Raw genomic sequence first — 17,384 nt, 5'->3', positions numbered from 1 at the left:
AGTAATTAATCTAGAATGATGTAGTAACACTTGAGTCATTACTAGGGGGTTACCATGATCTTCACTTTAGAATACTGATCCCCAAAATTATTAATTACTTTAGAATGATGTAGTAACAGTTGAGTCATTACTAGTGGGTTACCGTTATTCATATAGTAGTTAATGGAAAGCTAATCTTAAAGGGGAGAATCTTAACCATTTACAGACTATTCACATATGAGCTTGGAGCCATACATAAAACATATTTTTTGACAGGTAAGAAAAAAATCACTGTATAAGCTTTAGATGGTTGATGAATCTATAAGTTCCAGTAGTCTTTCAATGATTCAATGAGAACAAGTCTGCTATTACCTATTGATAATGTAAACAGTCTTGTGTATTAGTTTACAGTAGTAAACGTGTTAATGTAGTGTTAGTAATTTGTCCTATATTAGTTATCGTTTAGCTTTGCATGAATTATGAAACTTCTCAGTAGTTCTTTGGGAAGTATGAAAAAATAGTAGTTACTGATAAGTTAATAGTGAACTACCACATTCATCTGTGTTCTATTACTTACCAGTTTGTTAATCAGAGTTTTGTGTTAGTTAACAGTAGTTACTAGATTAATATTGTTTAATTACTCATTTGTTCCTGTGTAGTTATTCATTAATAATGGATCCGTATTCTAAAGTGTTACCGATATGGTTTCTATGGTGTCATGTACCTCTTTTACAGAATTTTTATATTCAACATTGCTGTATGCAAGATATCACTTTTACATAATTGCTTTTGTGTGTTTTTTTTTGTGGAGTTAATTGCTGCTCATTACTGCTGATTGATTTCACATATTTGTACACATAAATAAGTAAGATGAATGGTATCCTAGTAGTGAGGACATAGAGCCAGAAGTGGAAGGTGAAAGGCTAGGATTACATGGTGGTCAAAGGAATAGAAGGGGACAAGCACCCATTTTGAGAGGTGGCCATAGGCCTTGTTTGAGAGGTTTGGGTGAACGTTACATGGTAGAGGACAAGACCATGTGCCCAGACAACGGCAGCAACAGCAAAGGGTGTCAAAGGTGCAGCAGCTAAAATGTTTCAACCAAACCTCAGAAGATAATTGGTGGCCTTAATCATCAGATTTTTAACATTTAATTGGCCAGCGGGTAACCATAACAATACCTGGAAAACATGGAGCCAATATCACCATGTGTTATATCTCAAGATCAAGTGATTGGCTGCAGATCTTGTGTTGGGTCATAAAATGCAGCTCTCCTCATTGCCTTCCTTGATAAGCTAAATCAGGTCTTTAGAGCTGATGGTGTAACCTATGTAATCGTTTGGGATAATGTTCAGTTTCATCATGCTGGAATGGTCCACGCATGGTTTTAGGCCCATCCACAATTTCTCACCCTTTCAAGGATTTTTTTCCCACATGGAGATGGAAAGTCTATGATAGGCACCCTCACAAACAAGTCACTCTTCTCCATGAATGATGCATGCAATGACATCACAGCAGATTAGTGTCAGGCCTTGATTTGCCATGCCAGAAGATTCTTTCCAAGATGTTTAGCGAATAAAAACATCCATTGTTACTTATTCATTTAACTGACATTTTTATCCAAAGCGACTTACAATTGCTATATATGTCAGAGGTCACATACACCTCTGGAGGAACTAGGGGTTAAGTGTCTTGCTCAGGGACATAATGGTGTGTCATAGTGGATTCGAACCCAGGTCTCTCTCACCACAGGCATGTGTCTTATCCACTGTGCCATCACCACCCCCATTGTGATGTAAATGAGAACTTGGCCAGATCCACAAGACCAGGTTGATCGAAACATAGACGCATAGTGCAGTGAGAAACATTTCCGTTTGCAGTATACTGTATTGTTTTTTTTTTTTCTTTTTTGAATCTAAATTTTTCCTTTGGAAAACCAATGTTGTGATTTATTTCAGTGAATTCCACAATAGAGTATTTCAATGAAACCACTTTGTCTGTACTATTTTCTCCAGTCTACAGTAAATTAATGAAACCTAAGTCACATATTTTGTACAACTATATTAAATAATTGTACTAACAAATACACAGTGAAATGTGTACCCTGGTGAAAAAATAGTATGCTAAATATATTTAATTTTGATATACTTAAGTATACTTGCAGTCACACTAATGACCAGTATACTTAAAGTGTGCTATTGATTAGTTTATTTAAAGAGTGCTATTTTGGAACAATTAATTTTGTACTTAATATATTTTAGTTGTATATTAATTGTAACAAAGTACAACTTTAAGTGTATTTAGTGTACTTTTGTGTGCTAAAGTGGAACAACTTTAAGTGTATTTAGTACAATTTAAGTACATGACTGTTTTTGTGCTGAATTCATGCTTGATAAGTGGATTTAGAGTGTGTTTTATTTATGTTAGGAGTACATTACAAATGTATTATGAGTGTCTTGCAAACATACAATCAGTATACCTTAAATAGACTGTTTGCATACATTCTATATATTTTTGGCCAATCCAAAATTCTAAAAACTGCCCTGGTGAAAAATGAATATGCCAAGTACATTACATTTTGTATACTTTTACATACCTGCAGCTAGATTAGTAATGAGTATACTTCAAGTGCGTTAATAATTAGTTAACTTAAAGAGTGCTATTTTGGGAATAGATTACTTGCTGGTAACATAACCAAATTAATTTTTTCCAAATAAATAAAAGCTGATTAAAACAGTCAAAAACAATTCATTTTAAATATATTTAAAATATAGTTTTATTCACAGCATTCAAAGTGTACAGTATTTGCCTAAAAATTGAACAATTACTCATTGAAGAATGTCAAGATGATTAAGTTTACAATGTCTTTCTCTCCCAAATTAACTTTAGTCTGGCAGGTTTTGGTTCAGCCTTAGGAAATCTGAAAAAGATAGACAATAAGCTCAATTAAAAAGTGTTTAATATTAAAACATTACATTTATTTAAGACTTACTGTATTAAATCTATAGTTTACTGGCAGAGATTGTATAGCAGATATATTTTTACCTAAACTAGAGCTTGACTTAAATGTCATCATATATATTAAGGGGCGGTTTCCCGGACAGGAATTGGACTGGTCCTAGACTAGGATGGATGTGGGAGCTGTCCAAACTGGGGGCAGCTTGCTCTGACATATCTTGAAGTGCATCAGTGCCCTTTGTTTTGCATCGTAATGCACACAAGTAATGTTTTTAGTAAGGCATGTTTGTTAAAACTATCCTGGTTAAACTAAGGTCTAGTCCTGGATAAGTCCCTGTCCGGGAAACCACCCCTAAGAGTTTTCATTATAATGACTTGCCTATATGGGCTGCAAAATCCTCCATACATAAAATACTTCAGCTCCTAAAGAAAGATTTTATTGTATTAAATTTAAATGTAAAACTTGTCAGAAAGAAAATGCAACAAGCAGACAATTGGGTGGTTTCCTGTAAAGGGATTAGTTTAAAACAGGACTAGGCCTTAGTTTAATTAAGAAATATAACTAGTTTCAAAAAACATGCCTTAATAAAAACATTACCTGTGTGCATTTTGAGGCAAAACAAAGGACACTGGTGTATTTTAAGATATGTCAGTGCAAGTTGTTTTCAGTTTGGACAGCTCTTACATTTATTTTAGTCTAGGACTAGTCTAATCCCTGTCCGGGAAACCGCCTCAATATGTATATAACATTATCTAAACTGAAGCTTGATTTACTACTACGAATGAATTATTATATCTTAAGAGTTTAAAATGACTTACCATTAGCTGCAAAGCCCTCCCTACAAATGTCTTTGAAAAACTTTAGCTTCTGAGGAAAGAATGCAGCATCATTAATACTAAATACAGTTAAGTTAGGTAAAAGCCTTACAACCTCTAAACAGTCACTAAATGGTTAACTTTCACGCTACATTAAAAAAACTGATTTTCTGACGCTACCTTTATTCATTAACATATACATACACACCAATACATATATTTAACAAAACAATCGGGTGTACTAATTCGATTTAACAGGCTAACAGTGCTATCTTTCAAACCTTTAACATTAGCTATAAGCTAAGCTAAGCTACACAGCAGCTTATCACTAATAGCGAGTTAGACACCGCGTTATTGACAACATTTCGCATTCGAAATATGATAGTCTACTGATAAACTTCAGAATGGTCAAACGATAATCAAATATATTAATTTTAAGATATTTTAACGTACCTTGGGACTGAATCCGTCTGTCTTGAACGACTGGTAAAAATCAAAATACGTGCGTCGTGACGTCATCCCACACGTCAGATGCATTATTCAAATCTCAGAATTCACTTTTCTCTGAAATGCATTTACGAAAACTGTTTAAGTTAATTAATGTGTACAGCTAAAAGCGGTATGCAATTGACTCAAAAACTACAAAAAAACAAACACTCATATTCCCCTTACGAAAATTAATGTTTTTTTTTTTGTGGTAAAAGTTTAGTAACCATGTTTTTTTTTTGGTGTATTGATTATTATTAGCAAAACCATGGTTATTTTGTGGTAAAACACAGTTAATTGGTTTATCCAATGCTTGACTATAGTGAAGTTAAAGTTTACCTTATTATGTTAATAGTATATTACAAATGTATACATCTACATATAAAATGTAACAGAACATACTGCTCTCTCGTAATTTTAAGCCCACGTTATTTCTCCATAAAATAATATACATTTGTACACCCCATATACTTTCAAAATGTGCTTAAAATATACTGTTTCTAAAGAATACTAAATAATGTATTTTAGAAATATACTGTCAGTGCATTATTATAATGATAACTTTAAGCATACCGATAAAGTATACCTAAAATACATTTTAAAATAAGTTTAAATTTAGTATACTTTGAAAATTGTACAAAACTTTAACTTTAAGTATATTTTTCTAAAGTATACTTTTAGAAAATATACTAAAGTATAATTATTTTGAAGTATGTTAAAAGTTTAATTGTAAAAAATACGCGCAAATATGTTGTAAGCATACTTTAAATATGTTTAAAGAAAGTACATTCCTTTGTAAGTATATTTGTAATGTACTATTGCAAAGTTAAATATACTTGAAATACAATAAAGTATATTTGTTTTTCACCAGGGTATGGGTGATCTAAAGTAATATGTTCCTGATATTTCATAATAAATTCGTTTTTTTAAACAATGCTTCTACAAATTTAAGGCTTATTTAAAGATATGAACACAATTAAAAACTGGACAGCCTGTGTTACAAATAATGTTTTTTTTTAAATAAAGTGTTGATTTTTGTATCTAGACTTTTGAAAAATGACATTAATGTTCTAAAAATAGTAGCTGTAATACTGTAAGTAAGTAGAACTTGCTAGTTGTAGTTGTTTTTACTGCCACCTCCAGGACAGAATTTGTATTGCACTATTACAGACATGCATGTGTGTACAGTTCAGCAGTTTATCTTTTGTAACTCTGTATGATCATAAGTATTATTCATTATCATTTTTAAATATACTGTTTTTTCTGTAATAGTGTACTGAGGTGCAAGAGAGCATGAATACATTTTCAAAATAAATATTTATTTTTTGTCTGTCAAAAAGAAAATTTATTATATTTTATTTTATATTCAACTAATTTATTGTTAACAGCTCTCTATCATTATTAATGTAATAATAATAATACTCTATAATTTATGTAACTAAACTTTTTTTTTATCAAACAACATATCAAAAAGCATCAGTTAGTTATTAATTCTTGTATGTATAAATCTGCAGGTGCAGGCCTTTGATGTTGTAAATAAACTGGAATGTTTCCTGCCCCCAAAATCATTTTCCTGTAACCGGTGTGATTTTGTCTTTAATTTATTTCATCTGTCTCACACAGTTTAATGTTCATTTGAGGTGAAGGAGGAGTCGTGTTTCTTGGTGCTGACGTACTTTAATAAATATGGTAAGAATCAGAAATGTGTCGTGTGATTTGTCGCTGAAGCTCTTTGTTGATTTCCTCTCTTCTCTCTAATAAGGTAAAAGAGTCTTTGATTGGTTTGGTGGTTGTGTAGCATCTCTACATCTCTACAGGCAGCTGTGAGGAGCTTTCAGTCTTGAGTTGAAGAGCTGAAGAAGATGAAGAGCTGTCTAACATTCATTCTTCTGTCCTCTATAGTCACAGTCACCACAGCTGGTAAGTTTATAATCAAGATTTGTAAATTCATGTTACATAGAAATGTAATTATATTTATAACTTATTGTTTGTCCATGAAATTCCTATGATCATTTTTTCTCTTCTTGTTAATTACTGTCTCTGGCTCACTGTGTTTTGTCATTACAGGTAATGTGAGACTGGTTGGTGGCATTAATTCTTGTGCTGGTAGGTTGGAGGTTTATTATAATGGAGAATGGGGAACAGTGTGTGATGATTATTGGGATAAAAGAACTGCATCAGTGTTGTGTAGAGAGTTGGGCTGTGACAGTAATCCAGATACAATACATCTTGCTTACTTTGGACCGGGATCAGGAAAAATCTTGATGGATAATTTGATCTGTGTTGGATCAGAGTCCACAATACTGAGCTGTAGAAGATCGCTTAAACCTAATTGTAAACACAATGAAGATGTCGGAGTGATCTGCTCAGGTAAAAAAAAAAATTCATTCGATTTAACATAATTTATGTGTTAACTGTGCATGGACTAATGCAACTGGAAAATGTCAGGCATGTGTTGGTATTAAGTAAAAAAATTTATATTAATATTGACTGTGAAAAATTTAAATAAGTGTAATTACTTATACGCAAGCAATTATTGCTAAGACTGAAGTTGCTGCAGTACTATTTTGGGTGTAAATATTTAGTTGTTGTATCAATATGAATATTTTATCTCTTCCATTGTTAATTGTAGGAGTAAGACTGGTTGGAGGTTCTCGCTGTTCTGGTAGATTAGAGATACCTCGAGAAAACACCTGGATGTCAGCGTGTAAAGCTGCCTTTGACCAAAAAGATGCAGAGGTTGTGTGTAGAGAGATGGGATGTGGACCTCCTGTACAGCTGCTGGGTGCAGATACTTTTTGTAAAGGAGAGGGGCAGGTGTGGACACAAGAGAGTCAATGTAAAGGCAATGAATATCAGTTTGATCTTTGTCCAACATCACCTTCACACATCAATTGTTCCCATGAAAATGATGTTGGCATTGTATGTGCTGGTAAGTAAACATATGAATTAATGTGTTAAATAATAAGGCAGTAAAAGTAATAAAATAAACAAGCACAGAAACTGAACAACAACAGCAACTGAAATGTTAACGTCAAACAGGGCATCTACGTATACATATCTATATGTTATCAGTTTTAGAGGTTGTTATGTAATGAATAACTGACGACAGGATTTTTAATTATTCAAAAATAATGCACACCCAAGGTGGTAATGCGGCACGACGCGAAGCAGATGACCTGCAGGTATGAAGTAAATTATTCCTCTCATACCACGATTACCACAGACCAATGTTCTGGTGGTAATTTTAAGACATTTGACAGATCAGGTGTGCGTTTTACAGAAAAATAATCAACATCCGTGGAACATTTATTTATCAGAATTAACAGACCTGTGGAATCTACAGAAATGCTGTCTTGTTTACCTTTGTCTCACATGCTGAAATCGCATTTGTCCTCACGCTAGTTTCGGATGTTTGTTGTTGATTGTTGTCAGGCATGGCCCACGGCAGGAGAACTACAGACCTGTTTCTCTTCTTCCCTTCATTGCCAAGACTCTTGAACGTGTGGTGTTTGACCAGCTCTTCTCTTTCTTCACACAAAATAACCTCCTGGATAGCAATCAGTCTGGTTTCAAAAGCGGTCACTCCACTGAGACTTCCCTACTCTCAGTCATCGAAGCCCAAAGGCAGGCAAAAGCAGCCTCCAAATCTTCTGTGCTGATCTTACTGGATCTATCTGCCGCTTTTGACACAGCCAATCACCACATTCTCCTGTCGACCCTCATGGCTATGGGTGTCTCTGACACAGCGCTTATATGCTTCAATTCATACCTCTCAGGTTGGTCATTTCGAGTATCCTGGAGAGAGGTGACGTCTCCGAATTCCAACGTCTCAATACTGAGGTGCCTCAAGGCTCTTTGCTTGGACCGCTGCTCTTTTCGATATACATGACATCCCTGGGCTCTGTCATTCGAAAAAATGACTTTTCCTCCACTTGTTGTTCCACCCTGATGATCCAACGGTTTCAGCCCGCATCTCAGCATGCCTGAGGGACATCTCACTCTAGATGAAGGATCACCATCTCCAGCTTAACCTTGCGAAGACAGAACTGCTTGTCATATCATCTGAACCACAGATTCAGCACAACCTTTCCATTCAGCTAGGTTCCTCGACCATCTCGCCTTCCAGGACAGCCAGAAACCTGGGAATGGTCATTGATGATCAGCTTAGCTTCACGGAGCATGATGCCAGCACCCCCCGCTCTTGTAGATTCATACTCTACAATATTAGGAAAATGTAACCTTTCCTAAATGATCATGCTATTCAGGTCCTAGTCCAAGCTCTTGTCCTGTCAAGGCTGGACTACTGCAATGCGCTACTGGTTGGACTTCCAGCCTGCACAACCAAACCCCTACAGATAATTCAGAACGCAGCGGCAAGAGTGGTCTTCAATGAGCCAAAGAGGGCGCACTCCCCCCTCTCTTTGTCAAGTTTCACTGGCTTCCTATAGCAGCTCGCATCAAATTTAAAGCTCTGCTCCTGGCTTTAAAACCACCTCTGGGTCAGCACCCCCTTACCTTCAATTGCTTATACAGCCTTATGTGCCCTCTCGATCCCTGCGCTCTATCACCGAGCGATGCTTGTGGTGTCATCTCAGAAAGGGAAAAAAACATTAGCGTGTACCTTTTCAGGAGCTGTTCCACAACTGTGGAATGCTCTGCCGGTCGCAACACAAACTGTTGACTCTGTAGCTGTCTTTAAGAAGCGGTTAAAAACCCATCTCTTCTGCCATTACCTCACTTCCTAATATAAGACTTACTATCTTTCTCTATTTTTCTTTCTCTTTATCTGTAGATTCTTAAAAAAATCAATCAATAAAAACTACTAACCAAAAATGTACTAACCAGCCCTTGGCTATGTATACTGTGTTAGACTTGATGAGACTTTTTAAGTGCACTTATGTATTGCTGTTCTTGTGTTGCTGTAATTGCTTTTATTGTTTACCTCATTTGTAAGTCGCTTTGGACAAAAGCGTCTGCTAAATGATTAAATGTAAATGTATAATCAGGAATAATGCACATCAGAATAATGTGACTGACCAACAGAGAGCCTTGTACAGTAATAACATTATTAAATGCAGTAGGCATCATTAATTAACAATGAACAGCAACTTTTACAGTATTTATAAATCTAGATTTATGGTTATTTATAAATAAATTATAGTTCATTGTTAATTAATTTTCACGTACAATACCTTAAATAATAGCATAAATCCTTTTGTTGTGTAGTATTACATTTCTCTTTTGTCTTTTAGACACACTGAGAATAGTAGGTGTTGGAAGTCATTGTGCTGGTAGAGTTGAGGTTCATCATGATGGTCGATGGGGAACAGTTCGAGATGCTGGTTGGGATCTGAGAGATGCTGCAGTGGTGTGCAGACAGTTGGGCTGTGGAGAGGCTGTAAAAGCACCAAAGCGTGCCCACTTTGGAGAAGGGAAAGGGCCAATCTGGCTTAGTTATGTACACTGCACCGGACAAGAGTCTGCACTGACAGACTGTAGAGCAAATGGATGGGGGAAACACGGTGATAAACATGCTTATGATGCTGGAGTCATCTGCTCTGGTAAGATCTACAACATTTATGATAACATTGTTCATCTGCTTGCCCCTCATAGATTTTAAGTGGAAATACAAAACTTCTGTCCACATTCTTTTCACTCCTCTAGAATTTTATTATTAGGACAGTATAATTACTGATGGCTTCAAAAACTTACTGTTTCATTTCCAAAATGTGAAAAAGCACATTTTTTTATTTTTATATATCAAGCATTTATGCTTTTGATTATTTATTTACATAAATAATAAATATTTGAGCATATTTATATAGATAAAAATGAAAAAATATTAAGTTATTGCAATAAAATATTTTTAAAAAATTTAACTGAAGCCATTAGGCTGGTTGGAGGTACTCGCTGTTCTGGGAGAGTTGAGATGCTTCGAGGAAACAACACATGGGTTTCAGTGTGTGATGCTGCCTTTGACCAAAAAGATGCAGAGGTTGTGTGTAGAGAGCTGAATTGTGGGGTTCCTGTACAGCTGCTGGGTGCAGATACTTTTGGTAAAGGAGAGGGGCAGGTGTGGACACAAGAGATTCAATGTACCGGGGAAGAGTCTCATATATCTCTCTGTCCATCAACACCTTCTTTCAAAGACAACTGCACACATGAGAATGATGTCGGACTGATATGTTCAGGTAATAGTGGAGTATTTACAGAAATCCGGAATTATTGTTTTATACTTTACTAAAATCTCAGTTCTCTGTCCAGGTTACAAAGCACTCAAACTTGTAGATGGTCCTGATATCTGCTCTGGTCGAGTTGAGCGTCAGTATTTTAGTAAATGGGGCTCAGTGTGTGATGAGTGCATGAATATGAGAGCTGCCAATGTTCTCTGTAGAGAGCTGAATTGTGGGATTGCTGTGTCTGTTGTGGGAGTGGACTGGTTTGGAGAGGGATCTGGTGAAATCTGGGCTGATGTGTTTGATTGTCAGGGGAATGAAACAAAACTCTCAGAATGTTCAATCTCTTCATGGAGTCGAGCTGAATCCTCTCATAAACAAGATGTTGGAGTCATTTGTTCTAGTGAGTGAACTTCACTCTGTCATTAACATGAAGTTACTGTAGTGTGATCGTAATCAATCTGAAAATGTCAAATCCTTTCTCCAGATTCCTCTCTGTCTCTTCATTATGGTCGAGTGAGGTTGTCTGGAGAGAGAGAGTGTGAGGGTGAGGTGGAAGTTTACATTCATCAGGTTTGGAGGAGAGTTCTGCTGGACTCCTGGAGTCTCACTGAATCCTCTGTGGTCTGCAGACAGCTGGGCTGTGGCTCTGTGCTGAACTTCACTAACTCCTCTTCATCCAGTGATGAACACAGTTATGAGTGTGTGATGGGCTTCCAGTGCTCTGGGACTGAAGATCATCTGAGGAACTGCAGCTCTCCACAAACTCTCAACTGCAGCGCAACACAACAGCTAACAATCACCTGCCTTGGTCAGAATTACAATATTTGTCCATATGATATATTAAAATTGGTTTACAAAGTCTTTTGTTAACTCTGTGTATCTGATCTCAGGTCAGCGGTCCATCAGGTTGGTGGGTTCAGGTGGAGATTGTGCAGGAAGGCTGGAGGTTTTTCACAAAGGCTCATGGGGTACAGTGTGTGATGACTTCTGGGATATTAAAGATGCTCATGTGGTGTGCAGACAGCTGCAGTGTGGAGTGGCTCTCAGTAATCAGCCAGTACCAGTCTGGTTTGGTTCTGGTTCTGGACCCATATGGCTGGATGATGTGAACTGTGAGGGGAATGAGACGTCACTGTGGAGCTGCTCTTCACGGGTCTGGGGAGATCATGACTGTAAACACAAGGAGGATGTAGGAGTCATGTGCTCAGGTAAACAATAACCTGCAGTGCTTTAATCCTTGTGGTTAAATGTTTTTTGTAATGTTTATTATGTTTTTGAGTGTTTCTTTAACACACAAATTTGGGTATTTAGATGTTACATTTAAAGTACCAGATTGTGACTTAATATAAGTTGTCTTTTCAATCTAGAGTTTAAAGAGCTCAGGTTAACTGAAGGCTGTGAAGGGAATGTGGAGGTTTTATACAATGGATCTTGGGGTAATGTTTGCAACAATCAGATGGAAAGTGACACAGCAAATCTGATCTGTCAAGAGCTTAACTGTGGAAGATCTGGCCAGCTGTCTTATTCAACATCAAGAGTGCCATCAGCTCATAACTGGTTGGATAATGTTGAATGTCGACCACACGACTTAAATCTGTGGCAGTGTCCGACTTCACCCTGGGGACAGAATTTCTGTAGTAAAAATGAGGTGGCTCATATCACTTGCTCTGGTAAGATAACATTTTAACTGCCCTGTGGTCATGTTTGTAATTGTTGCCTTGTGTAATGTATAAATGCTATATGATACGGCAGTGTGAGATTTCATTAATGTTATTCTTTAAATTCTGGGATGAATGAATTTTATCATGTTATATTTTCAGATGTGATTCATGAAGATCCTCAGACTCATCTGACATGTTCTAACTCACCATCTCCACATCGGAGACAATGTTCAAGTATGTTAATACGAGGACTACATTTTTTTCCAATTATATTATAAAATATATATTCTTTCTACAGGTATTCCACATTTAAACTCCAGTTTGTGTTTCAGTGTGTTGATGTAAATGTTGTTTGATGTGCGTGATGTAGATCATCTTCCTCTCAGACTGAGTGGAGGGAAGGGTTTGTGTTCGGGGAGACTGGAGGTTTATCATAACTCTGTGTGGGGTTCAGTCTGTGATGATCTGTGGGACATCAGAGATGCTCAGGTGGTCTGCAGGCAGCTGGGTTGTGGAGCAGCATTGAGTGTTGATGGGAATGAAGCGTTTGGTGCTGGTGAAGGTGTTGTGTGGATGAACAGAGTCGAGTGCAGAGGGACTGAGATTCACCTGTGGGACTGTCCTCATGTCCTGAAAAATCACACTGACTGCTCACACAAAGAACAAGTTAGACTCATCTGTGCAGGTGAGAAGAAGACACTGAGAGATCAATTCATTATCATTTCAGCAGTTTCCTTAATATATGTGTTTTATTTTACAGACTCGTCAGTGTATACAACTCCTGCCACAACAACAACAACATCAGCTTCTCCTTCAGTTTCTCAGACAAACAGGAGATCAGTGACTCCTCCACAAACTCCTCCTCTCTTCAATCCTCCAGTGGTTGTGATTGTACTGGGAGTTTTGCTCTTACTGCTCTTAGTGCCGCTGCTGATACTGATTCAACACAACAGAGAGATGAGGAGAGGTACAGAGATACACACATCACATACAAGTACACATCTGACATATTGAACTACATCAACATCAATCTTACTACAGTCTTGTTCAGTGTATCATCAGTCATGTGTTGTGTTTGTGTGTCTACACTCACAGCTCTCTCTAAGAGGAGACACAGGACTCAGACTGAAGCAGTTTATGAAGAGATTGATCACAGACACACAAACACACACAAACACTTCACTCAGAGAGGTGAGACTTCTGTCTTATTCAATCAAATCAGATGTAGAAATATTAAAGTCAGTCTGATGTTTGTGAGTTGAGATGATGTTCGTCTATTATTAGTCCTGTTAAACCTCCGGCTTCAAACCACACAATTCCTCCACAGAGCTGCAGGTGTGTGTGTGTGTGTGTGTGTGTGTGTGTGTGTGTGTGTGTGTGATTATTTTTGTAGGTTAATGGGGAGGGGGGTTCATATGCTTGTAAGTTTATATGCAGGTGTGTGTGCGCTTCTTCCTGTCTGTTTGTCTTGAATCCGGTGAGAGATGAGTTCATGTCAGGATACAGGTGTGTGTTTGCAGAATGAAGTTAACTTATATTTTTAATGTCTAAATAATGTTTTAATATAAATCTAGATAAAATAGGTTGATGTGATATTCTTGTGCTCTGTGATGTTGAGGTTGTTTGTAATGATCAACATGTTTCTGACTCTTCTGCTTCACTTTAACAGGGAGTCTCATCTCTGAAGAACAGCATTCTGGATATGAAGATGCTGATGAGCTTCTCTCAGGTAAGAGGACTGAACGTTAATATTTAGGTTTTGACTCAAATTAAGACAAATTATTTGATAATCCTTGACAAATATACACATTACAATTCACAATACTAAAGTTTCTGAGTGTCTTTATAGCAAAATACTACAATATTGAATATTATGATGATGTCTCCAATGGCAGTGACCTGAAAGGTTTGTGACTTTATTGACTGATCAGACTTAATGGTGTCATAATGTATAAACAGATATTTTGTATTTTGTTTTCAAACATGTTTTGTGTTGATGTAGAAGAGATGGTGAATAAAGTCCCAGCAGAATACTATGATGATGTCATCACTGATGGACTAAAAGCAGACAGTGAGACAGGTGCACTTCTGTTATTCTGTATTAAGATGAAATATAAGATCTGTACATGAAGAGAAAATACTTTATATCTCTATGGGTGTGATGATGTGTGTCTCATGTTATATTTGTAGAAGACACACTTGAGAAGTATGATGATGTCATCACCACAGGACAAAACTCTGATCTTCAAAAAGGTGATTTTACTTCATTTCTAGGCTGTTTTTGTAACGTAACATCTATTTAAAGTGACGCTCAGTACAGATATAATGTAGGTTTACTGGCTCTTTGTCATTCTGATGGGATTTGTTGTTTATCTCTTATGTATGTGAACACAACAGAGAGTTATGATGATGTCATCGTCATTGGACAGAACTTTCAAGGTGTAATAGGTGAGTTACACAGAAGTGTATATTTATCAAGCAGTACATCTAAGTTTCTTATGTATGTCTATTATAGCATTAATTGTGACTTTATCAGCTGTTATCAGTTAGTGTCAGAAAGAGAAATGTGTCTATGACATGAGACATGATGTATTACAAATCACAATATGAGTTGTTTGTCATGTGACTTCATCAGAGAGAGTTCAGGAGGAGTATGATGATGTGAAGAATGACAGTGAAGATGCGACAAACCTGTTAGGTAGATTATTAACCTCTAGATCTCATTTAAAGATATTATAATATATTTTAACTTTATATATTATCTATTTTAATAGTTCAGTTTAAAATCTTCATACAATTAATAAAAGACTATGAATGTGCTTTTGTTTTACACAACAGATTATGATGATGTGGGGGAGGAGCCAAACAAAGTGGGAGGGACTGTGTGACTCAATATCCACACCCACTGTCTCATGTCATGAAATCATATTACAGCTTCATATAAGTTATCAAATTTTGCTACTAAAGCTACAGTGCCTAATGTTTAATTGATATCTCAAATCCTTTTTATTGAATATAACATGCTTTGCTTTTATAGAGAAGTTACAAATGTCCTTTATTTTTATGTCTGGTTGGACAAGAGTATAAATAAAATATCAGAGAGCATCATACTGTATATAAATGTGGTTTTATTTAAACGGTCTTCTAAACAGCACAGTTTCTTGTGTGAAGGTGCATTTCAACATCACAATGTTTTAAACAATTTAAAGCTGAGGGTTTTGAGTCTTACTGTTATTGAATGATTTGTGTTGAGTTTGGATCTTTTGCAGTAACAGATTCATCTGTAGATTGAGCTCGAGTTCACTCTTCTTGGAGTTTTGTCTTGAATTCCTGCAGGTAAAATAAATCAAACATCAGTGATTTGTGTCTGATATTAAAGATTAATCATAAAATTAAAGGATTGAGGAAACTACAGAACACAAATAACACAACTTCATCTTAATAACATGTGTATTTCTGTGCAGTTGTGTGATGAATCTGTCTGCGTGTTGTTATAATGTAATATCTTTGTTATATCACACATCTACTGGATGTTATTATGGTCAGTTTCTTCTCTCCTCACCTCTCTTTATCCTCTCAGCTCCTCCTTTATCTTCTCATTATCTTCTGTGTGTTCATTCAATAAAGCTACACAACAATAAAATACAATTTTAAAATAATACAAATGAAAAACAGATGATAACTAGAAAATGCACTTCCGGAGGAACCGCAAAAGTGTGCTTGCTCTGGTGCGGTCACTAACGTGATTTGTGAAATGTAAAATTTTAGAATGTTTTTTATCTTGTGCATCCTCGCATTGGAGTCCCAAGTTCATGTACAAAGTTTGGTTTCAATACGTGAAAGCATTCCTGACACACACACACACACACACACACACACACACACACACACACACACACACACACACACACACACACACACAGAAATGTATACAGGCTTGTAACCAGGGGTGCTTCCAGCATTTAAGGACATCCGGGGCTTAGCACAGACCATTTTATGTAAATACAGGGATAGCTAGCTAGCCTAGAACCAACTATAACGGCTGTGCTGCACATGTTCAGGGTTCGACATTTGTAGTACAAGTGTAAGAAAAAATTAGTTGTCCGACTCCTCTATGAAAAATCCCTTGCTCTGCCACTGATTAGCAAAACACAAAAAATACATTATATTATAAAACTTTACCCGGACAAGTGACTTTTGTGCATGGACAAGTGAAACACAAATTTACTTGTCCGAAGGACAAGTTCCTCAAAAAGTTAATGTCAAGCCCTCAGTGTTTTCTTATTACATTTTTTTTAGAATTGTAATTTAAATAATTTTAATTTTTGAGTGAACAATCCCTTTAAAGTGCCATATTTTCACACACTAATTTTGTACATAATATACCAAAAATCCTTTAGTACTTAAGATAATCTTAAAAACATGAGACTTAAAGGTGCAGTGTGTAAATTTTAGCGGCATCTAGTGGTGAGGTTCCAAATTGCAACCAAAAGCTCAGTTCACAGCTCACCCCTCGCTTTTGAAATTCATAGAGAAGCTACGGTAGCCACCACAGGACAAACATGTCATGATTTTGTCCATTAAGACTGTAAAAACATGGTGGCACAAAATGCCGACTTCCATGTAAGGGGACCCTCTGTGTATGTAGATAAAAACATCTCATTCTAAAGTAATAAAAACATAACGGCCATATAAGAGCCATATGAAAGGTCTTTATACACCCCTGATAATATAGTTTTTTATATTATTTTGCATTTCTGTCAAGAGATCCTTCTAAAAATTACACACTGCACCTTTAATGTAGGCCAGAGTTCACGTCACAAAAAGCAGCAGATATAAGCTGCATTTTATTGATCATAAGCTCATTTTTAAAATAAGCGATAGGAAAGAGCGACAGCAGCACTGATAGCCTAATATCGTTTCATTTCTTTACTATTTATGAATATGATTGTGTGTTGAGCGTCTACGACAGGGCTATTCAATTAGTTTGTCATGAGGGCCAGAGATATATCAGTGATGATGACGACATATACATTTAAACATACTCATGTTGTATTTTGAAACTGCATAACAACAAAATAAGTGCATTGTACAATATACTTTTTCTACAAACATGTATTTTCAAACTGCATACAACAAAACTTGTGCATTGTAATATGACCAAGTAGGCTTTATCTACATCCAGACATGTTTGTATTTTGTATTTTAAAACTGCATAACAACATAAGTGCATTGTAAGATACCCGAGTAAGCTTTATTCTACATTTAAAGGTGTAAATAAGAGCCATATCTACTCACTTAA

The 17,384-nt window shown here is 36.2% G+C and overlaps 1 protein-coding gene and 2 long non-coding RNA genes across 3 annotated transcripts in view; 1 reads left to right on the top strand and 2 right to left on the bottom strand.

The window, feature by feature from the left end:
- LOC141364967 (uncharacterized) overlaps positions 1-17,384 on the bottom strand; it is a 224,146-nt gene that overhangs the window by 108,150 nt on the left and 98,612 nt on the right. The window lies entirely within an intron of this gene.
- On the bottom strand, positions 2,731-4,849 carry LOC129421921 (uncharacterized). The gene is made up of 3 exons (XR_012370325.1): positions 4,207-4,849; positions 3,757-3,805; positions 2,731-2,899 (listed from the first exon to the last, which is right to left on the bottom strand). It is a non-coding gene; the product is annotated as an uncharacterized lncRNA (long non-coding RNA).
- LOC129432124 (scavenger receptor cysteine-rich type 1 protein M130-like) overlaps positions 5,632-17,384 on the top strand; it is a 30,964-nt gene continuing 19,211 nt past the window's right edge. The window contains exons 1-11 of the mRNA XM_073870106.1: positions 5,632-6,159; positions 6,307-6,609; positions 6,872-7,171; positions 9,495-9,803; positions 10,128-10,433; positions 10,507-10,821; positions 10,906-11,247; positions 11,312-11,629; positions 11,789-12,091; positions 12,242-12,316; positions 12,453-12,767. Coding sequence (XP_073726207.1) covers positions 6,102-6,159; positions 6,307-6,609; positions 6,872-7,171; positions 9,495-9,803; positions 10,128-10,433; positions 10,507-10,821; positions 10,906-11,247; positions 11,312-11,629; positions 11,789-12,091; positions 12,242-12,316; positions 12,453-12,767 — 2,944 coding nt within the window. The 5' untranslated portion in view covers positions 5,632-6,101. The remainder of the gene's footprint in view (positions 6,160-6,306; positions 6,610-6,871; positions 7,172-9,494; positions 9,804-10,127; positions 10,434-10,506; positions 10,822-10,905; positions 11,248-11,311; positions 11,630-11,788; positions 12,092-12,241; positions 12,317-12,452; positions 12,768-17,384) is intronic.

The sequence above is a fragment of the Misgurnus anguillicaudatus genome, chromosome 1 (assembly GCF_027580225.2).
Source record: "Misgurnus anguillicaudatus chromosome 1, ASM2758022v2, whole genome shotgun sequence".
Taxonomy (NCBI): Eukaryota; Metazoa; Chordata; class Actinopteri; order Cypriniformes; family Cobitidae; genus Misgurnus; species Misgurnus anguillicaudatus.
Note: the sequence above shows the minus strand (reverse complement) of the source record. Positions and strands in the feature narration are given on the sequence as shown.